This window comes from Lepidochelys kempii, chromosome 27, assembly GCF_965140265.1.
Source record: "Lepidochelys kempii isolate rLepKem1 chromosome 27, rLepKem1.hap2, whole genome shotgun sequence".
Lineage (NCBI taxonomy): Eukaryota > Metazoa > Chordata > Testudines > Cheloniidae > Lepidochelys > Lepidochelys kempii.
In genome coordinates this window covers 3,906,474-3,929,882 of record NC_133282.1, presented here as the reverse complement: position 1 = coordinate 3,929,882, position 23,409 = coordinate 3,906,474, and the positions used below count along the sequence as shown (strand labels likewise).

The 23,409-nt window shown below is 67.9% G+C and overlaps 1 protein-coding gene across 3 annotated transcripts; it reads right to left on the bottom strand.

The window, feature by feature from the left end:
* Positions 1-615: 615 nt before the first annotated feature.
* Positions 616-20,506, bottom strand: GRN (granulin precursor). Of its 3 annotated transcripts, XM_073326436.1 has the most exons (16): positions 20,401-20,453; positions 17,767-17,961; positions 14,029-14,187; positions 12,957-13,103; positions 11,855-11,939; positions 11,205-11,317; positions 10,079-10,226; positions 9,323-9,429; positions 7,746-7,982; positions 7,113-7,349; positions 6,410-6,646; positions 5,281-5,517; positions 4,577-4,813; positions 3,211-3,447; positions 1,988-2,236; positions 616-1,603 (listed from the first exon to the last, which is right to left on the bottom strand). In XM_073326436.1, the coding sequence occupies exons 3-16, from the start codon at positions 14,170-14,172 to the stop codon at positions 1,481-1,483; spliced, it is 2,538 nt and encodes an 845-aa protein (XP_073182537.1). In that variant the 5' UTR covers positions 14,173-14,187; positions 17,767-17,961; positions 20,401-20,453; the 3' UTR covers positions 616-1,480. The 3 variants fall into 3 exon arrangements, with proteins under 3 accessions (XP_073182537.1, XP_073182535.1, XP_073182536.1); XM_073326434.1 differs by lacking the exon at positions 17,767-17,961 and having other exon boundaries at positions 20,401-20,506; XM_073326435.1 differs by lacking the exons at positions 17,767-17,961; positions 20,401-20,453 and adding an exon at positions 15,353-15,600.
* Between the last annotated feature and the right edge of the window lie 2,903 nt (positions 20,507-23,409).

Below are 23,409 nucleotides of genomic sequence, written 5' to 3'. Positions count from 1 at the left end.
ACTCACTCAGTGCAAGCAAGAGTGTTGGGGTGCAAGGCCTGCTGGAATGCAAGAGCCTGGAGCTGGGCCCCCCCAGCAGCTTGGTACAGCTGGGAGGGGAGGCAGGCAGCCAATGGGTGGCTGTGCAATGCTGCTCTGGAGCTCACATGGGTGCTGGCAGCCAGCACAGCAGCTGGCCCATTGACATTAAAGCAAATCTAGGCTCAGAGTAACACCTGGCAGCTGCCCAGGGGAGGGGGGCAGGCAGTTTTGTGCCATTCTCCTGCAAAGCAGAACCATGGAGCAGCCGCTTTGCACCCGTTCAGTGCCCAGGGCAGGCAGTAGGCCCATGCCTCGGGCCCAGCTGGGCCATTACAGCACCCCTGCTGGACCAAGGCCCCCATCCTGCCACACTGCAGCAGTGGGGACTGGCACTCCCCCCGGGGCTGGATGGGCCACAGCTGCATGCCAGGAGGGACAGCACTGGAGGCCAGCTGTGTTACAGGGAAGAGAAGGGAGGACAAGGCTGGGCCCTGGAGTCCAGGCTGGGGTGAGCAGGGAGATGTGCACGCTGGTGGCACAGTCCCCTTGGCTGGGGGAAGTTTTGCAGAGGGAAGGAGACAGGATTGACGCCAGCACCGTCCTCCACACCCTTTATTGGTTCTCACTCTCTTCCAGCCACTTCAACCCTAATGGCACCAGGCACTGGGCCCCCGTTCCTGGCACAAGCCCCAGCCACAGGTGGGGCACTCTTAGAGGCAAGGGAGCTGGTGACCAGAGGGCATGGGCCAGTCTGGCCCTGGGCTCTCGGGGCAGCTGTGAGGGGGGCAGGGGCTGGGCAGGCAGCAGAGACTCCTGGCACTGGGGGGCTAGCAGACACAGTGCAGGCACGAGCTCAGGGCAACGCACATTCAGGGACTAGGGTAGGAGAATGCCAGGAGCCAGACTGCAGTGCCCACCTTCCAGCCTTCCCAGCCCCGGCTTTCACAGCCAGCACAACAGGACCCAGGGAGGGGCCCGAGTGCCAGGGAGAAATGGGGGGAGACACAGATGCCAAGGGGGGCTGTAGAAAGCAAAGCAGCCCAGCCGCCTTGCTCTTCAACCCAGGTTCCCAGGCCCTACTGCAGCCCCTAGCTCCCAACAGTGGGGGAGGAGGGCCTGGCCTGGCCCAGCCCAGCCTCAAAGCCCCCACAGAAGGAGAAGAGCCTGGAGTGGGGTGGGAGCCTTAACCTTCCAAGCTCCCAGCAGGAAAGCAGCAATGGGAGCAGAGGACGAAGCTGCATGTGCCCAGACCGCTGTGTCCAGGGTTAAACTCCCATGGCGGGGGCGCTCTCCCATGTGCTTAGCCCCAGGGGGCTGGGTGGGACAGGTCCTGCAGAGCATGGGGCCTGTGTGTCCTGGGGCAGCCAGAGAAAAGGCCCCCGAGGCTGGAAGTCAGACAGACAGACTGAGGGGCCAGAGCAATCCCCACTCCCCCCTCAGTGTGGGCACAGGGGTGCCCTCACAGCAGCCAGGGGGCACCGGCGTCCCAGCGTGGAGGCCAGCGCCGCTTGCAGTCGAGGCTCAACCTGGAGCATCGGTAGCCCCAGGGACAGCAGTGGCGTTGGTCGGGGCAGCAGGAGCCCTGTGGAGAGATGAGGCATGTTACTGTCTGCCGGGGGCAGCCGGGCTGGAGCACAGAGGGGTCCCCCGCAGAGGGAGCAGCTGCCCTGCAGATGGGGCAGGTCACAGAGTCCCCAACCTCCCCCGGTTCCCCTGCCAGGGGCCTGGCCCATAGAACGACCTCCAGCCCTGGTCACTGGGGGCCGAGGCCACAGCAGGCAGACAGGTGGGGGCCAGCAGCTGGGAGGGGCTGAGGTCCAGGGTCTGAGCAGGCAGCCGGCGGGAGGGGCTGGGCGGATGTTGGAGGCGTGAGAGGCAGGGCTTTGTGCTGCCCTGGGGCGGGCAGCCAGCCCCTGCCCGTCACTCACCATGAAGTAGGGGCAGCCAGCCCCTTCCCGTCGCTCACCATGAAGTAGGGGCAGCAAGCCCAGGTGCCCGAGGCAGCCTTGCAGCAGGTCTGGCGGGTGCGGCAGTAGTGCTGGGCGTCGCAGGTCACCTGGTTGCTGGGCTCCAGGCTGGCGGGCAGCAGGGAGGCGACGAGGCTCAGGGCCCCGGGCAGCACCCGCCCAGCCTGCTGCTTCTCACAGCTCTGCGTGGCCAGGTTGCAGGTGTAGCCCCCTGGGCAGCAGTGCTGGTGATCCTCACAGCACACAGCCTGGGGAGAGAGCGGTCAGCCAGCACCGAGCAGAGACAGAGCAGCCTGGCAGGGCTCACAGGGCGTCACCCAGGGCAGAACCCAGGCGTCCTGGCTCCTGACCCCTCCCACCGCCACTCTAACCCACCAGACCCCACTGCCCTCCCCACACACAGACTAACCCAGAGGGTTTCCAACTTTGTTTCTGGTGACCCAGTTGAAGAAAATTGTTGATGCCCGTGACCCACCCAAACTAGGGATGAGGGGTTTGGGAGGGACTCAGAGGGTTGGGGTGCAGGGGTGAGGGCTTTGGGGGAGCTCAGAGGCTTCCTGCCTCTCCTGGCACCGCGCTGCGCCCCGGAAGCGGCCAGCAGCCGGTCGGCTCCTAGGCAGAGGCGCGCAAGCAGCTCCATGCAGCTCTCGCCCACAGGCACTGCCCTCCCCCAGCTCCCATTGGCCGTGCGCAGCCGTGCTTGGGGGAGGGGCAGCAGGTGAAGCCCCGTGGCCCCCCCGCCTAGGAGCCGGACCTGCTGCTGGCCACTTGGGGGTGCAGCGCGGTGTCAACAGGTAGGCACTAGCCTGCCTGAGCCGGGCAGCATCACCAGTGGGGCTGTTAACGGCCCGGCCAGCGGTGCTGACCAGAGCCGCCATGACCCAATGCCCGACATTCCATGACCCACTTCTGGTCATGACCCAGTTTGAAAACCATTGCTCTAACCCACCGGACCCCAAGCCCTTGCCAGAGCCAGGAAGAGAACCCAGGAGTCCTGGCTCACACCTTCTCTAAGCCCTGAAGACATCCTTCTTCAGGCCAAGGGGCGAGGTGGGGCACAGCGCAGCCACAGGGCACAAACATGGCTGTGAGGAGCCGGGGCCTCACCTTGCCCCCGGCACCCCTTGGCACTGAAGAAGCCTGGCAGGGACACCTAGTGGCAGGGGTGGGCCGTGCGCCTGCACGCCCAGGAGATGGGCACAGCCCCCCGCCCTGCCCTCACATTCGGCAGATGGCAGCAGGCCCAGGTGCCCGTCTCGCTCTTGCAGCAGGTCTGCCCGTCCTCGCAGCTGACTGTCTGGTTGCACTTCACACCTCTGCTCTGGGCGGCGCCAGGAACGTGTGCTGGAGCCTTGGGTGCCCAGGGCACAGAGAGCAGGGCCTGCTGGCAGCTGCCCCCCACCGGGTCGCACGTGTGTCCCTTGGGGCAGCAATGGACGTGGTCCTGGCAGCACACGGCCTGGGCAGGGGAAAGAGACAGCGCGCGTGACCACAACACGCATCCGCCCTTCCAACTCCTCCATTGGGCGCCCCCCATCCCCTCCCGCTGTGTGCCTGCCCCCCCAACCCCGACCCACAGGCCCACCACTCCCCTCCTCCGCTGCGCACCCCCCCCAACACCAACCCGCAGCCCCACCACTCCGCTCCTCCGCTGGGGGCCCCCCAACCCGCAGCCCCACCACTCCGCTCCTCCGCTGCGTGCCCCCCACCCCGCAGCCTCACCACTCCCCTCCTCCGCTGCGCACCCCCCCCAACACCAACCCGCAGCCTCACCACTCCCCTCCTCCGCTGCGTGCCCCCCCCAACACCAACCCGCAGCCCCACCACTCCGCTCCTCCGCTGGGGGCCCCCCAACCCGCAGCCCCACCACTCCGCTCCTCCGCTGCGTGCCCCCCACCCCGCAGCCTCACCACTCCCCTCCTCCGCTGCGCACCCCCCCCAACACCAACCCGCAGCCTCACCACTCCCCTCCTCCGCTGCGCACCCCCCCCAACACCAACCCGCAGCCTCACCACTCCCCTCCTCCGCTGCGTGCCCCCCCCAACACCAACCCGCAGCCCCACCACTCCGCTCCTCCGCTGGGGGCCCCCCAACCCGCAGCCCCACCACTCCGCTCCTCCGCTGCGTGCCCCCCACCCCGCAGCCTCACCACTCCCCTCCTCCGCTGCGCACCCCCCCCAACACCAACCCGCAGCCCCACCACTCCCCTCCTCCGCTGCGCACCCCCCCCAACACCAACCCACAGCCCCACCACTCCGCTCCTCCGCTGGGGGCCCCCCAACCCGCAGCCTCACCACTCCCCTCCTCCGCTGCGTGCCCCCCACAACGCCAACCCGCAGCCCCACCACTCCCCTCCTCCGCTGGGAGGGACAGGGGGTGGAAGCTCAAGGGCTGCAGCCCCAGGCAGGGGGCCTGTAACCTGAGCCCTACCACCCTCAGGCTTTAGCTCAGGCCCATGGCCCTAGAAAGTCGAAGCCAGCCCTGGCAACCCCATTGAAACTGGTTCCCGACCCACAGTCCGAGAAGCACTGCTCCAAGACCTAAGCTAAGGGCAGCGCTGCCAGGGACAACCTCCCTCCGCTCCGCACCTCCGGCAAGGGGCAGCAGCCCCAGTCCCCGGTGGCCAGCCTGCAGCAGGTGCTGCCCTCAGGACAGCTGGTCTGCTCGTCGCACTGCACGTCCCGGCCAGCAGAGGGCGCTCGCACCCGCGCCGGGGTTTTCTCCAGCCAGGGGACGGGGGCGGCGGGCGGGTGGCAGCTGCCCCCCGCCGGGTCGCAGGTGTACCCCTTGGGGCAGCAATGGACGTGGTCCTGGCAGCACACGGCCTGGGCGGGGGGAGGAGACTCAGCATGTGTGATGACAACATCCACCCCCCACTTACTCCGCTGGACACCCCCAGCCCCGACCCCCAGCCCCACCACCGCCATCCACTGCTGGCCCCCACCCCCCCCCAAACCAGACCAGCAGCCCCACCACCCCCATCCACCGCTGGGGGCCCCCCCCAACGCCCAGCCCCACCACCCCCATCCACCGCTGGGGACCCCCCCCAAACCAGACCAGCAGCCACACCACCCCCATCCTCCGCTGGGGGCCCTCCCCAAACCCAACCCACAGCCCCACCACTGCCATCCACTGTTGGCCCCCACCCTCCCCAGCCCCGACCCGCAGCCCCACCATCCCCATCCACCACTGGGGACCCCCCCCCCAACCCGACCCGCAGCCCCACCGTTCCCGTCCTCTGCTGGTCACCCCTCAGTGCCGACCGTGTCCTGTAGCCTGTGCTCCGACCCACCTCCTCCAGGGGGCAGCAGCCCCAGTGCCCGGTGGCCAGCCTGCAGCAGGTGCTGCCCTCAGGACAGCTGGTCTGCTCGTCGCACTGCACGTCCCGGCCAGCAGAGGGCGCTCGCACCCGCGCCGGGGTTTTCTCCAGCCAGGGGACGGGGGCGGCGGGCGGGAGGCAGCTGCCCCCCGCCGGGTCGCAGGTGTACCCCTTGGGGCAGCAATGGACGTGGTCCTGGCAGCACACGGCCTGGGCGGGGGGAGGAGACTCAGCATGTGTGATGACAACATCCACCCCCCACTTACTCCGCTGGACACCCCCAGCCCCGACCCCCACCACCGCCATCCACGGCTGGGGGCCCCCCCCAAACCAGACCCCCAGCCCCACCACCGCCATCCTCCGCTGGGGGCCCCCCCCAACCCGACACACAGCCCCACCACTGCCATCCACTGCTGGCCCCCGCCCCCCCAGCCCCACCACCGCCATCTACTGCTGGGGTGCCCCCCCCCCAGCCCCGACCGCCAGCCCCACCACCGCTATCCACGGCTGGGGGCCCTCCCCAAACCCAACCCACAGCCCCACCACCCCCATCCTCCGCTGGGGGCCCCCTCCCAAACCCGACACACAGCCCCACCACCGCCATCCACTGCTGGCCCCCACCCCCCCCCAAACCAGACCAGCAGCCCCACCACCTCCATCCACCGCTGGGGGCCCCCCCCAACCCCCAGCCCCACCTCTAGCCATCTCCACTGGGGGCCCCCCAGCCCCGACCCCCAGCCCCACCACTGCTATCCACGGCTGGGGGCCCTCCCCAAACCCGACCCACAGCCCCACCAATCCCCATCCACTGCTGGCCAACACCCCCTCCAGCCCCGACCCCCAGGCCCACCACCGCCATCTACGGCTGGGTCCCCCCCAAACCCGACCTGCAGCCACACCACCCACATCCACCGCTGGGCCCCCCCCCAACCCCCAGCGCCACCACCCCCATCCACCGCTGGGGACCCCCCCCAAACCCGACCCGCAGCCCCCATCCACCACGGGGACCCCCCCCAAACCCGACCCGCAGCCCCACCGTTCCCCTCCTCTGCTGGTCACCCCTCAGTGCCGACCGTGTCCTGTAGCCTGTGCTCCGACCCACCTCCTCCAGGGGGCAGCAGCCCCAGTCCCCGGTGGCCAGCCTGCAGCAGGTGCTGCCCTCAGGACAGCTGGTCTGCTCGTCGCACTGCACGTCCCGGCCAGCAGAGGGCGCTCGCACCCGCGCCGGGGTTTTCTCCAGCCAGGGGACGGGGGCGGCGGGCGGGTGGCAGCTGCCCCCCGCCGGGTCGCAGGTGTACCCCTTGGGGCAGCAATGGACGTGGTCCTGGCAGCACACGGCCTGGGCGGGGGGAGGAGACTCAGCATGTGTGATGACAACATCCACCCCCCACTTACTCCGCTGGACACCCCCAGCCCCGACCCCCAGCCCCACCACCGCCATCCACTGCTGGCCCCCACCCCCCCCCAAACCAGACCAGCAGCCCCACCACCCCCATCCACCGCTGGGGGCCCCCCCCAACGCCCAGCCCCACCACCCCCATCCACCGCTGGGGACCCCCCCCAAACCAGACCAGCAGCCACACCACCCCCATCCTCCGCTGGGGGCCCTCCCCAAACCCAACCCACAGCCCCACCACTGCCATCCACTGTTGGCCCCCACCCTCCCCAGCCCCGACCCGCAGCCCCACCATCCCCATCCACCACTGGGGACCCCCCCCATACCCGACCCGCAGCCCCACCATTCCCGTCCTCTGCTGGTCACCCCTCAGTGCCGACCGTGTCCTGTAGCCTGTGCTCCGACCCACCTCCTCCAGGGGGCAGCAGCCCCAGTGCCCGGTGGCCAGCCTGCAGCAGGTGCTGCCCTCAGGACAGCTGGTCTGCTCGTCGCACTGCACGTCCCGGCCAGCAGAGGGCGCTCGCACCCGCGCCGGGGTTTTCTCCAGCCAGGGGACGGGGGCGGCGGGCGGGAGGCAGCTGCCCCCCGCCGGGTCGCAGGTGTACCCCTTGGGGCAGCAATGGACATGGTCCTGGCAGCACATGGCCTGGGCGGGGGGAGGAGACTCAGCATGTGTGATGACAACATCCACCCCCCACTTACTCCGCTGGACACCCCCAGCCCCGACCCCCACCACGGCCATCCACGGCTGGGGGCCCCCCCCAAACCAGACCCCCAGCCCCACCACCGCCATCCTCCGCTGGGGGCCCCCCCCAAACCCAACCCACAGCCCCACCACTGCCGGCCCCCACCCTCCCCAGCCCCGACCCGCAGCCCCACCACCCCCATCCACCACTGGGGACCCCCCCCAAACCCGACCCGCAGCCCCCATCCACCACTGGGGACCCCCCCCCCCAAACCCGACCCGCAGCCCCACCGTTCCCGTCCTCTGCTGGTCACCCCTCAGTGCCGACCGTGTCCTGTAGCCTGCGCTCCGACCCACCTCCTCCAGGGGGCAGCAGCCCCAGTCCCCGGTGGCCAGCCTGCAGCAGGTGCTGCCCTCAGGACAGCTGGTCTGCTCGTCGCACTGCACGTCCCGGCCAGCAGAGGGCGCTCGCACCCGCGCCGGGGTTTTCTCCAGCCAGGGGACGGGGGCGGCGGGCGGGAGGCAGCTGCCCCCCGCCGGGTCGCAGGTGTACCCCTTGGGGCAGCAATGGACGTGGTCCTGGCAGCACACGGCCTGGGCGGGGGGAGGAGACTCAGTATGTGTGATGACAACATCCACCCCCCACTTACTCCGCTGGACACCCCCAGCCCCGACCCCCAGCCCCACCACTGCCATCCACTGCTGGCCCCCGCCCCCCCACCGCCATCTACTGCTGGGGTGCCCCCCCCAGCCCCGACCCCCAGCCCCACCACCGCTATCCATGGCTGGGGGCCCTCCCCAAACCCAACCCACAGCCCCACCACCCCCATCCACTGCTGGCCCCCGCCCCCCCAGCCCCACCACCCCCATCCTCCGCTGGGGGCCCTCCCCAAACCCGACACACAGCCCCACCACTGCCATCCACTGCTGGCCCCCGCCCCCCCAGCCCCGACCCCCAGCCCCACCACCGCCATCCACCTCTGGGGACCCCCCGGGGGGGCAGCAGTGCAGGCGATCGCTGCAGCAGACGGCCTGGAGTGCCGGGGAAGAACCCATGCCCGGTTAGACCCACTGTATGGCCAGGGCCCCGGGGCAGGCAAATCCAGCTCCGGGGCAGCCAACCACTGGTGCGGTGGGGGATGTCCCCCAGGGGCTCAGCGCCAAGGTAGCCGCCAGCCCCTCCCTCAGGCAGGAACTTGGCTGGCAGGGCCCCCTAGGCCCCAGCCATTTCTACAGCGTCTTCTCTGGGCACACCCAGCCCCCAGCAGCCCTGCAATGCAGCCACTGCTGGGGGGACCAGCTAGGGGACGCAGCCCAACAATGAACTTCTGAGAGGGGCCCTTAGGAGCTGGGACATGCTCAGAGCAGGCCTGAGGGAACCTGCCTGCCTAGCACGGTGTGAACCTGGCCCCCGAGGCTCAGCACTGGCATCAGTCTGGGGCAGATACCAGAGGCGGCGGCTGTGTGGGCAGATCGCTGGTGCCAGTCCAAGGCAGGAGACCAGCAGGAGCAGAGCCTGGCCAGCCGCACGCTAAGACATGACGCAGACTGCCAGACGCCCTGTTCTGTGCAGCGTGATGCCCACCCAGGGTGCCCCCCCAGCCCACTCCCCTCCCCCAGGCCGGGCTCTCTCCTCTCCACAGGCCTGGTGCATCACCACCCCCTGGGCCGCGTTGTAGCGGGGGCCGGATTTCACCTGCCCAGGGGCGCAGGATGCCAGACCGGACTCCGCAGCACTTCTGTGCCACGGGGCAGGCGTCAATCCGAAAGGGGCTGGCGCCTGCAGTGGGGCACAGACATCCCAAGTCATGGGAGGCTCCTGGCTGCCCTAGGACACCAGGAGGAGGGGCAGAGGGAACAGGCAGCTCACAGAATACCCTGGGAGGGGTAACTCGTAACCCACGTCCTGCCCTGCCCGCCCCATCCTCACTCACATTCTGCAGTGGGCAGCAGCCGTCCTGGCTGGTGGGCAGCTGGCAGCAGGTGGTGCCATCCGGACACGCTGACTGGTGGCTGGGGCAGGTGATCATGATAAATGAGGCTGGGGAGGGCAGGGGAAGCAAGGTCAGGGGGGCACAGACCAACCAAGCCCTCCCCCACCCCCCCAGCTGCCCCACCAGGGCCCTGACAGCACCTGCCACCCCACAGGCCTCTGCCCCGGCTGCAGGCAGGGCCCAGGAGCAGGCTTGGGGTCACCTCCTACCATGGGGGCTGTGCCTCCCCGTAAGGTGAGCTCTCAACCCGGCTCTGGGGACAGCCGGTGACCCCTGTATCCAACTCCTCTTCCCAGAGAAGCTGAGGGGGTGTCCTACTGAATGTACACACCCACCACTGCAATGCAGCCACCTCTGGGGGCAGCCTGCTTGCTGTTTAACAGTGCACAGGAAGGGAAGCAGCCCCTGGGTGTACGACACGCCCCCACCTCGCCCCCAGGATCCCAGGGCAGTCTCTGCTGCCCGAGCAGCCCTGTAACGAGTGTCTTCCATGACGATGCGGGGCAGGGGAAGCCCCTGTAGCACAGCGCGCCCCAGACAAGGGGCTAGCTCACTCCTCCAGCCAGGGTGCGGGCCCGACACAGAGGGCACCACATGGCACGGTGAGCCCCGCCCCCCCAGCCTGCGCCCCGGGACCCCCACACGTGGGGCCGAGCAGCCCGTGGGACCGCTCCCCACCCCCTGGCCGTGCCATACCTGGCACTCCCTGCCATGGCGCACGCTTCCGGGCCGGCACCTTGCTGCCCAGGGGCTGCTCGCCGGCGGCTGAGAGGCAGCGGGCATGTTCCAGGTCGCAGGTGCTGGCATGGGGGCAGCAGTGCACCTTGTCCACGCAGCACGCGGCCTGCCAGAGACACGGGACGTGGCAGAGCAGAGAGGGAGCCAGCAACCCCGCCAGCTCCCTCCCTGGCCCCCCACCTCGACCACACGGCACCCAGGTCGACCCCCAGCACCTCTCACACCAGCGCCTCGCCCTGGCTTGGCACAGCTGCCCCAGAACCAGCTCTGACCCATGGCCCCCTGTATACCAGCCCTGCCCCCCCACCGACCCACAGCCCCCCGTATACCAGCCTGCCCCCCATACCAGCCCATAGCCCCCTGTATCCCAGCCCTGCCACCTGCCAACCCACGGCCCCCTGCATCCCAGCCCCACCCCCCTGTCAGCCCAGGCCCCCTGTATCCCAGCCCCACCCCTGCCTCCACAGCTGACCCACAGAACCCTCTATCCCAGTCCCACCCCCTGCCAACCCAGAGCCCCCTGTATCCCAGCCCCACCCCTGCCCCCCTGGTGTCCCAGACCCACCCTGCTCCCCCAGCTGACTCACAGCCTCCTGTATCCCACCCCTGCCGCCCCACGTCCCCCTGAGCCCTGTGTATCCTGGCCTGACCCCTGTCCCCCCAGTCAACCCACGGACCCTCATATCCCAGCCCTGACACCCACCCACCCACGGCCCCCTGTACCCCAGCTTTGCCCCCAAGCCGACCCAGAGCCCCCTGTATCCCAGCCCCACCCCTGCCCCCCTGGTGTCCCAGACCCACCCTGCTCCCCCAGCTGACTCACAGCCTCCTGTATCCCACCCCTGCCGCCCCACGTCCCCCTGAGCCCTGTGTATCCTGGCCTGACCCCTGTCCCCCCAGTCAACCCACGGACCCTCATATCCCAGCCCTGACACCCACCCACCCACGGCCCCCTGTACCCCAGCTTTGCCCCCAAGCCGACCCACAGCCCCCTGCATCCCAGCCCATCTCCTCAACGTTCCCTATATCCCAGCCCTGAGCTCCCTGCACACACCCCCAGAACCCTCTTCCTGCCACCCGGTACCTGTGGCATGGGGCAGCACCCCCAGGAGCCAGTGGGCATCATGCAGCAGGTGGACTCATTGGGACACTCTGATTCGCCATCAGGGCACTGGACAGCATCAGCGGCCGGGAGACCTGCCAAGAGCGTGACCAGCGCCTGGCACTCAGCAGGGAGAAGCCAGGGCAGCCCTGCCCTCAGCCCCTCGCCCACAGGCAGAGGCCACTCGGCAGGCACCACCTGGGCAAGCAAGCAGCTCCACCAGCAGGTGCCAGCTGGATTCTCTTGCTCCAGGGCCCTCCCCAGGGGAGTCCAAGACCCACTGGGGCCCGGGTAGGGGAATCCACGAGCCCCTGCCCCCAGTGCGATGGGAACGCCCCTGCTATAGACCCTGCCCCCCACAATCCAACAGCTGGAGGACTAGAAGCCAAACCCTCCCACACCAGTGCAGCCAGGCATGTGGCGTGGCCGCCATGAGCCGCTGGGCACTGGGCAAAGCTCCTGGCATTGGGCAGAGCCCCTGGCATCGGGCAGAGCCCGGTCGGCACCAGACCCGGGGCCAGAGGCAGAGGCTGGAAGTGCCAACAGGGTCCCCTTGTGTCATGCAGCAGCCACACTCGGACGCTGGGGCCCCGGACACCCGGAGGTCACGCCGGTCCCCCCCGACCCCATACCTGGGAACACAAAGCAGGATTTGCCGTCGGCACTGCAGTGGGACCCCTGGGGGCAGCAGCGATGCCTGTCGGCACAGGCGACGGCCTGAGGAGAGACAAAGGAGATGGCTCTGGGCGGCCCAGACAGCCACGGGGCAGAGGGGAGGGGCTGCTGCAGCATATCCCAGCACCCTGAACCCTGGGACAGGGGCTGGGTGCAGCCACATGGGCCACGGGAATGCACCCGAGGCAGATGGACACCAGCACCAAGCAGCTCCGACCCCTTGACCCCAACATTTCCCCCCCACACACACACACAGATGGGGAAACTGAGGCACAGTGAGGGGACAGAACTCAGTGGAAGAGGATGGGGAACAGAACCCAGGAATCCTGAGACCCCCAGTTCTAAGCACCGGAGAATGCTGCTTCCCCCAGGCCAGAATAAACACTGCCCCCCTGGGCTACGGACGGGGGGAGGTAAAGGAAAACACCCAGCCTGTGGCCAAGCAGGAGTTTTCAGGACCAGGGAGAGCCAGAGCCATGCACTACAATCCATTCTGCAGCCGGTAACTCCCGGCACTGTACCGCCCCCATGCCCTCTACTCCCACATAGGCACCACGGGCCACCCAGCCCCATGTCCTGTCTTCCGCAGGGGCCAGCTCCAGGTGAACCAAGAAGCCCCACAGTAGCAGATGTAGTATAATCTGCTCCCCCTCCCCAGCCAGCCCGGAATGCCTCATCCTAATCTGAGTCAGGCTGAAGCCCCGAAGGAGGAGGTCTGAGCTCCCGTCCTCGCTAGCGGCAATGGTGACAACTCGGAGTGTCCCATGGACCCACAGGAACAGCCAATCCCTTCTTGGCCTCCCTGCAGCAGGGAGTTCCACAGTGTGACTATGCCCTGGGTGGAAGGTATTTCCACTGACCCCCAGGGGAGACCCCTCTCCCCACACCCTGCCTACAGGCAGGGTCTGAACCAGCCTGGCAGCTGGCCAGGAAGCTCTCTGGGGAGTATGGGCCAGCCCAGCAGCCCACCCTGGGACTGTGGGTACGGCCGCTCACGTCCCAAGAACAAGCTGGACAGCAAACACACGGAGACCCCCACCCCCTGGGCAAGGCACTTACCTCTGACAATGGGCAGCAGCTGAAGGAGCCGGCCGACGTGCGCAGGCAGCTGTGTTCCACGGGGCACCAGGTACCATCGGGGCACACGGTCCCGGCAGGCTTGGCCACGCTGCTGGCCTGGGTCATAGGCACGGAGTGCGAGGAGCCCTGGTGGAGGAGGCAGAGGGTGAGAGGGATGCAATGCCGGGAGCCCAGAGCACAATGGCCCCCCAAAACCACCCGCTGGCTCCTGGTCAGAGCAGGGGGGCTGAGTCATGGCTTGGGAGCAGCCAGACTAAACTGCCTTGAGCAGACCCTCAAACACCCCCAGATCCCACCCCAGGGGTGCCGGGCTCTCAGCGGGGGAGACGTACAGCAAGCGCTCACAGCCTGGGCTGGGAAGGGCACCCGGCACAGACATGTCTGCTTTCCACGTCGGGCACCAGCGCAACCAGGAGGGTGCTGGCGGGCAGGTCCCTTCCCCTTAACTGGCCCGGTTGGGGGCCCAGCTCTGCCCGGGGCACCTGCGACAGGGCAGGAGACCCCTGAGTTTCGGCAGTTTCTACCCATTTTTGGCTGGGGGGTTTTGCCCTGGTGTATAGACCAGGGTCTGCCCCCCAGCACGCAGAGCTCAGGGCAGGGGGTCCTGTTCACTCCCAGACAGTGGGCCCAGGCTGCTCCAGAGGGCACAAAGGGACTGGATCCCCCCCCCTCCCCCCATGAGGGAAGGGCCTCAGCACCCGGTGGAGGAGGGTTAACCACAGGCTCCTGGCAGCGCGGGGTGGGACAGCAGATGAGGCAAGCAGGGCAGTTAATCACAGCCAGGTTCTGCAAGGCTTCCGCTAGGGATCTGGGTTACGACAATGCTCCCGCCCGCCCCACCCCGGGCTCTTCCTCCCGTCCCCAGGAGCGACTCCCTCCACACCCCCAGCCACGAGAGCAGCTCAGGCCCTGCAGCGTCGTGCCAGCTGGGGCACTGGCCAGAGACCCAGCGAGCTCACTCCACGCAGGCCAGAGCGGCTGGCTCTGAGAGACCTTCACCGCCCATAGCGACCCCTCCAGCCCTCGCCAGGGATGTGACGCAGACACTCACCAGAGACGGTGGGCAGCAGGCATAGCCATCCCCTCCGGGATCCCGGCAGCAGACATCAAGCCCCTGGCACACCCGGCCATCGGGGCACCGCAGGGAGGTCACTGCTCCAGACAGCGCCAGCCACAATGGCACGAGCGACCACATCCTTGGGGAGAGACCCTGCGAGGGACCAGCCAACAGCTGCTCAGACGCCTCACTCCACCATGTTTCCTGGGGCACCTGGCTTTAACCCTGAGCCGCCAGCTGGCTGTGGGGCTAGGCAGGACCCCAGACGCAGCCGGGGGTAGGGAAGCAGAACTCCTTGGTTCTGTCCCTGGCTCTGCTCCCGACATGCTGTGCAGCCGGGGACAAGCAGAATCATTCACCTGCCTCTGTGCCTCAGTTTCCCCATCTGTAAAATGGGGGTAAGTACTTACCTTTTCCCACACCCCTGAACCAGGAGACCCCACTGCACAAAAACAGCCACAACACCAGCCCCAGCCCCACCCCTCCGGCTAATGCAGCAGGCCACTTCCCCAGCCAGGGCCCCCCACCCGCTCTGAGAGCTGTTCTCTGGCACCAGCCTGCTTCTAGGTGAGGGCCCTGGCCGCGGCGGTGACCCCACAGCTGCACCTGGCCGGACCAGCGGATCCCAGTGCTGGGGTGGGGGCTGTGGTTCAGGTGTGGTCCCTCCTGCCCCCCTCCGGCTGGGACCCACCAGCACGGCAGCTGCCCCCCTTGTGACACTGCCTCGTGCCCGTCCCACAGTGCTCAACCGCGCCCAGGGAAAGCCCCCGCAGGCTGCACAGGCGCCTTACGCTGCTCAGAGCCGCTGGCGCGATGCAGGGTTCAGCTGGCGGGCTAGGCCCTGGCATGCAGCCTCCGCCCCCTTGCTGTTGGGAACCAGCTCTGGGAGGGGATCAGTGACCAAACCAGCCCCACGGCACAAAGTCCAGGCTGATAAGAGCTTCCACCCAGATCTCCAGCCTGGCCCCCTCCCCCAGCGCTGCGGCCCCAGTGGGGATCTGGCCACAGGCCAGCAGAAACACGGATGCAGCAGAGAGGCGGAAATGCAAGCCGTGTATCAGGGCACAGCAGCTTGGGAAGCAGCTGGGCCTGTCGGAGACATGTCTGGCCCGTCCTCCCCGGCTTCACAGCCCCTTTGAGCTCCAGCAGCGTTGGCCAGTGGTTAGAACACAGAGCCAGGACTCTGGAGTCCTATTCTGGCCCGACAGCCCTCTCCTGCCCTGCTGTGAGCTGGCGAGGCCCATGACCCCGGCCAGGGAGAGGCCGGGCAGCTCATTCCTTCTGCTCCGGGACGTTCGGGCTGGAAGGGGCTACTCACGCTCCCTGGCTGCTGCAGGGGACTCTGGAGTCGACCTGGGTGAACCGGGCCCACTGCCACTCAGCCATTGGTCTCACGTGTACGCACGGCAGGGACCTGCAGGCCGGCTAGGAAGGCAGGGTCTGTACTGAGGCCAGGGCGGTGCTGAGAGGGGCTGTGGGCGGGCAGTGTGCCGGGGGAGGTCCTGCAGCACCACTGCAGCCCGGGGAAGTGCTCACACCTGCACGCCTGCCGGCAGGGAGGGGCAGCTGCAATTTGCTCGGTGCAGGTGTCTCCCGGACAGAACTGGGGGGGGGGGGGAATCACAGCCTCCCCCTGCCCTGTGTTCATGGTGCCCCCCAATGGCAGGCAGCGTCAAGTGCCCACTGGGTCAGGCGAGGAACAACTCCACCTGCCTAAATTCAAGAGACAAGCCCTGAACAGTGGGGCAGGCGTCGCTCAGCCCCTTGGGAAGATCCCACCCGCCCCAGAAAGCCCCTCAGAGACGGGTGGGGGGGGGGCGGGATAGTGGGGAGCAGGCCTGGGCCGGAGCCACGACTCATCTCCCCGATCTCCCCCGCTCCCCGGTGCTCTTGATCCTGGAACCGGAGCCCCAGCATTGGCTGGACCTGGCCTGACAATGGTCCCACAGCTCCTGCGCTGCCCAGAGCACGCCCCCCCCGCCAGCCCACCAGAGCCCAGGGAGTTTCACTCCATGCAGCCAGGGAATCCTTGTCCCATCCTGCTCCCAGCCGCCCCACCCACCAGCAAAGCACAGGGCCCTACAGGCTCTCCTCTGCCCCCACAGAGCAACCCCTGGCACTGGGCCGGTGGGATAAGGGTTTGCTTGCCTCCATCGGGGGCGGGAGGGGGCGTCTCACCCGGCCCCTGCCCATGGGCATGGAGACATGTGCCCGCCCTCCACCTGGCTCCAGGCCCCAGCAGCTGCATGCGCCTCTAGCCGCGTTCCCCTCATGCACTGTAACCACGAGACGCAACCCTTAGCTGCGGCTCCCCGATAGCACGCAGCCCTCACCTCATGCTGCAGCCCAAGGGGCATGGCTCAGCCTGCTGGGGCACGACAGCCCCCCAGCAGCTAGGCAGAGGGTCGTTCCTGGGCAGAGGCAGTTCTGTCCTGCCACCCGCCCCAGTGCCGCCGCGTCGACAGCTCAGTGTTTGCTCATGGGGCAAATGAGGGCCAGATCCCCTCCTCCCGCCAGAGAGCAACCCCTGGCACTGGGCCTCTCACCCCACAAGTCCCCCTCTGCTCCTACCAGCTGCCCCTGGAACGCTGCACCCCCAGCTCCCAGCTCCCAGCACCCAACTCAGCCTGGAGAGCCTGTGCCCAGCACCAGGGCTGCTTCATGCCAACAACCGGGGGACAGACCGGCACAGGCAGGGAGGGCTCTGCACCAGGTACCAGAGCGGCAGGGAGTCAGACGCCTGCTGGCCAGAGCAGGCCCCCACGTGCTCTCGCTTCCCCCCTGCCCACACGCTTTCTCCTGCCTGCCAGCCAGCCCTGGGAGTCTGGTTCTGGCTCCCCCCGCCTCTGGCCCAGCGCTCCTGTCAGCAGGCTGGAGAGGCAGGTCACAGCCAGACAGGGGTGATAAGCACTTGTGGGAGAGCAGCCACCACGGGGACAGCCTCCCGGCCCGGGTGCAAGCCTCTGGGTGACGGTGTGGTTAACCAACTCCCCCCAGCTCATCAGCGATGTTATCGTCGAGCCTGAGAGCGCGAGTCTTGTCGGCTCAGCAGCCTTTCACGGCAGTTCTCACACTGCAGCGCCCAGCCGTAGGAGGGGGAGCCCCATTGTACACGTGGAGAAACTGAAGCACTGAAAGGGGCTGCGATTGCACTAAGTTCAGGCAGCCAGTCAGCGGCAGAGCTGGGGACCAAACTAGCTCCCAGTCACTTCTGAGCCCCCGAGGGCTTGGTAAGGGGCAGCAAAGCGGGTCTGGCTCTGGGCACAGTTCATAACCCCACAGTGGGAACAGGGCGTGCGCTGAACCTCAGCTCCTTGTAATCCTTGGGACTCTCGCTGGAGCACAGCTCCCATGGCTCTAGCTGAAAAGAAGCCACCCCTGCACCGAGTTGGGGGCCAGGACCTGTCTCCCATTGCCAGCGCACCACTGACCTGCTGGGTGACCGGGGGCAAGTTCCCTCCCCAGGTCTCAGTTTCCCCATCTGCCAGGGGACAATGCTTCCCCAGGGTAGGGCTCAATCCCCACCTGTGGAGGGCTACGCACCTCTCAGCACAAGCATGTCCAGAAGTGCCTTCCCGGGGGCACATCACGCACAGACACAAGCAAAGGACCTTCCTGCCTCCCCCACTGCTGCTTCCCACCCCTAGATTCATGTGCATTCTGGGCCCGCCACCATGTGCCCTCCTAGATTGTGCAAAGGAGCCTCAGGCGTGTCCCATAGCGCTCACTCACCCCAGCTGCCCCTTGCCCTCGGAGAGACCTGTAACAGTATTTGCAGCGAAAGCAGCACGCGGTGTTTACAGCTCATGTAGAGCGCCAGGCGAGTGTGCAATAAAGATCCGAGCGAGTGCACTGGAGCTGGGGGTTGCCTCCACCAGTTCCTCTTACTTCACTCACATAGCTGAGTTTGCACCCAGTTTCTACCAGCTGTGAAGGAAACAAAACCCAATGACAGAGGAGGACAAGCCAGATGGGGAAGCAAAAGTAGAAAGACGGGTGGCAGAGTGCGGTGCAAACAGCTGGGTCCCTCAACACACCCCACCCTTTCAGGGCCCACTACACTGGAAAAGCTACCATGTAGGGGAGCTGATTGAGGGTACAGCCACACCCTGATATGATTAATACTATTTCACCTGGTACTGTAGACAGGACCTATCTGTCCCACTGAACCCCAGGCTGCAGCCCGGTTTGGGGAGATGGTTAGACACTTGATCAGCTCCCATCCAGCTCACGAACATGGGGATGCATTTTAGCTGGGTCAGGGGCCGGGGAAGATGACCATATTGTAGCGGAGTCTCCCCAACACTGCTCTTCCTGTAGTGTAGATGGGAGCCAAGGCAGGGATGCAAACAGCTATTGCACTAGGGCAGAGAGAGAGGGGGGGGGGGAGGGCGAGGGCCCCACCCCCACCCAGCAGGACCAAGGCACAGCATCTAAACTGCAGCAGTCCTGGGAAACCCGCCCCAGGCAAAGAATTTGACACATCCGTAGAGTCACCTGGACCAGACGACTGGGCACCAGACAGACACTAGCTGGCTGGGCTTTGCTCACAGAGGGCTTGAGATGCACGTAGGGCTGTTTCCCAGAAGGGCAATGCCAAAGCAGAGGTGTCCCCACGTCAGGGACAAGAAAACGGAACAGCAGCGCCAGCCCACGGGCACTCGGTCCAGAAACTGCTGGTCACACAGCTCGGGCTCGCAGCAACCTGCCTGGGCCATTCCAGGTCCAGTCCAAGGCAGCTCATCCACATGCCAGGGGCATGACGGGCCCAATGAGCCGGGGCACAGCCACCAAGCCGGGAAGGGACTTGGGGAGTCTTCACTGCCCAGTGGGTGTGGCGGTACCAGGAGAGAGCTGCCTGCACTTGCCTAAACTCCTGATGGAGACATGGCTCTGGATTTTACTGGGACCTAGCGAGGGGAAGCCTGGGTGTGGGAGGAGACAGCACCACCCTCCCCGAGCCATGGCAGGGTAGAAAGCCCTAGATTCCTAGTGCAATGGTTAATGCGCTCATTTGCCTGCTGTACACCCAACCCCCTGTGGCCGTGGAGACCCAGCTGGGCCATGGGCCCTCACGGAGGGGGCCAGCCCCACACCATCCCACATACTAACACCATGGTCAAACCCGCCCCAAGATAAGCGAGGCGGAGGGTGCTGGGGAGAGGCCAGTTTTGGCAGAGCGTGCCCGCTAGGGGAGCACCGGTCTTATGTCATCTCCAGCAGCCAGCACCTGCCTAGGAGACGAGATGCCAGGCAGGTGCACCAGGATCCAGGCAGCACGGCTGGGCTAGTCACATGAGTCTTGTCTCTTTGCTCACTCGCTCCCACATCACACGGGGATATGAATCACGCCCTGGGTAGCCAGGGGACGACAGGCCGCCAGCAGGAGTCGTGCCTGGGCAGCACCACCCAGTAAGCCACACAACCTTGGGAAGAGCAGCACCCACCACCACCACAGAAGGGGAAACTGAGGCACAGAGCTACCCTGGCCTGCCAAGGTCCAGAGCCAGGAACAGAACTCAGGGCCCCTGGCTCCGAGCCCTTCCCCTCCCACGCTAGCCACAGGGGAAGCGCTGCGAAGTGCTGGCCCAGCTGGGCACCGGCTGTGGGCAGCGGGGCGACGCCACCCAGGAGCCCTTACAGCCAGGCCAGCGCGCCCAGCGCAGCCGGTCCCGCCGGGCACTGGTGCAAGCGGCACCGCCCGCCACAGCTGCAGCCCCGGGCCCGGTCTGGGCCCCGCAGCGCAGGGGCCACGTGCCGACCACGCATTGCACCAGGGACCCGACCCGAGACCCGACCGGACCCGAGACCGGACCCACGACCCGAGACCGGACCCGAGACCGGACCCACGACCCGAGACCGGACCCACGACCCGAGACACGAGCCGACCCGAGACCGGACCCGAGACCCGACCGGACCCGACCCACGACCCGAGACACGAGCCGAGCCGACCCGAGACCCGACCGGACCCGAGACCGGACGAGACCCGACCGGACCCGAGACCGGACGAGACCCGACCCACGACCCGAGACACGAGCCGAGACCGGACCCGAGACCCGACCGGACCCGAGACCGGACGAGACCCGACCGGACCCGAGACCGGACGAGACCCGACCCACGACCCGACCCGAGACAGGAGCCGACCCACGACCCGAGACACGAGCCGAGACCGGACCCGACCGCGCCCCTACCCGCGGCGGGGAGCCCCGGGGGGCTGCAGATGGGGCGCGGAGGGGGCTCCCTGCCGGGACAATAAGGGGCCGGGGCCGGCAGCTGCCAGCCGGGCTCCCCCCGGGGCCCCACGCGCCAGCCCCCCCGGAAAAGCCAGGCCGAAGGGGACCCCCCGCAGCGCGCCCGGCCCCGCACCTGAGGCTGCACCGCGCGCACCGACCCGGCGGCTCCCGACCGGCTGCAGCGCCCGGGCCCCGCGAGCCCCGCTCCAGCCGCCGGCCCCGCCCACTCCTCCGGATTGGTCACGGGGCGCGGCCTGCCTCGCTCCCATTGGGCGCTGCCCTCAAAGGCGGCGGAGCGCGCGGGGGACTGCGCCCCGCGGGAAGCCCCAGGAGGTCATGTGACGAGCCAGTCACGTGACCCAGCGGGTCCGCGCACGTGGTTGCCCCTGCGGCCTGGTCTGCGCCCCCCGCCCCCACACCCCGCCCGGCTCGAGGCCGCCCCCGCGAGCCCCCCCCAGGGTGACCCCCCCGCCAGGCCCGAGACCCCCCGGGTGCCGCCCCAGGGAGCCCCCCTCGCGAGCCCCCCCGCCAGGTCCGAGGCCCCCCCGAGCCCCCCCAGGGTGACCCCCCCCGCCAGGCCCGAGGCCGCCCCCGCGAGCCCCCCCCGCCCGGCTCGAGGCCGCCCCCGCGAGCCCCCCTCGCGAGCCCCCCCGCCAGGTCCGAGCCCCCCCGCGAGCCCCCCCGCCAGGCCCGAGCCCGCCCCCGCGAGCCCCCCCCAGGGTGACCCCCCCGCCAGGCCCGAGGCCGCCCCCGCGAGCCCCCCACCCCAGGGAGCCCCCCTCGCGAGCCCCCCTGCCAGGTCCGAGCCCCCCCCGGGTGCCCCCCCGCGAGCCCCCTCGCCAGGCCCGAGGCCGCCCCCCGCGAGCCCCCCCAGGGTGACCCCCCCTGCCAGGTCCGAGGCCCCCCCGAGCCCCCCCAGGGTGACCCCCCCCGCCAGGCCCGAGGCCGCCCGCGCGAGCCCCCCCCAGGGTGACCCCCCCCGCCAGGCCCGAGGCCCCCCCGAGCCCCCCCGCCGGAGGCGAGCCCGGTGCCGCAGACACAAGCCCCGGCGCGCCCTGGAGACGGACCGAGAGCGGCTCGGCGCGGGGCCAGCAGCGTTTCCCGAGGGGAGCCGGGCGGGGGCGGCCCTGGGGCTGCCGGCTCTTGGCGGCTTCTCATGCCGCTCTCGGGGCCGGACCTGGAGGCCGGTCCCTGCTGCAGCGTCCGGCTCCCTCGGGCGGGGGCTGACAATCAGCTGCCGATTTTGCAAACAGCTTAAGATCCGGCCCAGGGCGACAGCCGGCAGAGCTGGGAAGAGAGCCCAGGGTGCTCCCCGAACACAGCCAAGCCCAACCGAGCCGGCGCCCTGCTCCCCGAAACCCGCCGGCGCCCTGCTCCCCGAAACCCGCCGGCGCCCTGCTCCCCGTAACCCGCCGGCCCCGGCGCCCTGCTCCCCGAAACCCGCCGGCCCCGGCGCCCTGCTCCCCGCAACCCGCCGGCGCCCTGCTCCCCGCAACCCGCCGGCGGCCTGCTCCCCGAAACCCGCCGGTGCTCCCCACCCTGCCAGTTGACTGATTTTAATGGGCTTTTTTCCAAAGAGCTGATCGTGGTGGGTGCTGAACCTTTAGAGATCTGGCCTGGGGGCTGGCCCCCTCCCGCCCCATGGTCTTGGCACTTTCTCCTGCTCAGCTTTCTTCTACATGCACTTGAACTGAAAGACTGTTCCGCTTCCAACCCCCCGACCCACCCGCCACAGAAACCTGTGGGCGCTGGCAATCTCTGAAAAAGCGGAAGTGCGAGAGGCCGCAGGAGTGGCTGGGCTGGGGATCTCACGGCCTCCTTGCTGCTGGGGGGACAAACTGAGAGGCCAGGGAGAAACAGAGCTCACCAGAGCCCTGCTCTGCAGCCTCAGAGAAACCTTCCTACAGCGTGGTCCTGGCTGGGGCTGGTGTGAAGCGGGAGAGGGGCAGGCGCTCCCCTGTGGGGCAGGGTATGGAAGAGGGCACCGCCCACCTAGAGGGACTTCAAAGGGCGGAATCTTTTGTTCCATGTCCTGATTTTCCAGTGAGGGTTCTTTGTGTAACCAGCATGATATGGGACAGGGATCACATGTAACCAGCATGATGTGGGAGCGTGGGGTGACTTGTCCTGCTGTCCGGAGTGGCCCGCGACCATGAGTGCCTGCCTCAGGGCAGACTGTCAGAAAACAGAGCAGACACCCACAGCTGGTGGGGTGGTCTATCGTTAGATTTCACCAAGCCAGTAACAAATGTGAACTCCTGGATCACTATCCCAGTCTGACCATGGAGTCACAGACAGTCCCCTTGGACTCTCCAGTCTATCTTGCCACCCCGACAAACGGGACTTTGGGAGAAAAGGTCATACCAAAAATCACAGCACATTCAGGTTGCTTCCAGTCCCGAGAGCCCAGTCACTTGCCCCAGATCCATTGTTACCCTAGATCTTCCGCCTGCAGCCAATCCTGTGATAAGCTCTGGCTATATCTGTACTAAGATCGCTCATATAGTCACCCTACGCCGATGGGAGACAGCACTCACGGCGACTTAATTAAACCACCTCCAACGAGTCGCGGTAGCTGCCTTGGCGGGAGACGCCCTCCTGCCGCCATAGTGCTGTGTACACTGTCGCTTATGCCAGTGAAAGATATTCGTCTGGGGGGTGGTTTTTCACAGTTTTGCCCCAGGGCGGTGGGTATAATAGGCCAGGGAAGGCTAAGCCTCTCCTGGCCCAGCCGCTGCCAAGGGACACCGGGCTGCGGTGGACCCGCCCCTTCTCTGAGGGCCCCCCCAGCGCCTACTGCTGCTGCCACCTGCCTACCTTCGCTCCACCTCCCCCCCTTGGGGGCGGGGGAGATGCTGCGAGCAAGCGGTGGGCGTGGGGGTCTGGTGGGGGAGTGAGGTGGCTCGGTCAGGCATTGGGCCTCGGGGGAGGGGGGTGCTGGCTCTGCCCAGCACTTGGGCGGGGGGCAACTCGGCCTGGGGCTCAGGTGAGGGGCAGGGCAGAGCAGCTCAGCGCTCCTGGGGGGTCGGCTCGACTTGGCCTGGCCCTGGGGCCAGCCCAGCCTGGCGCTCCGGGGGGGAGCGGTTCGGCCTGGTGCGGCGCTCGGCCCAGTGCTGGGGCTGGCGGGGCTGGCCCAGGGTGG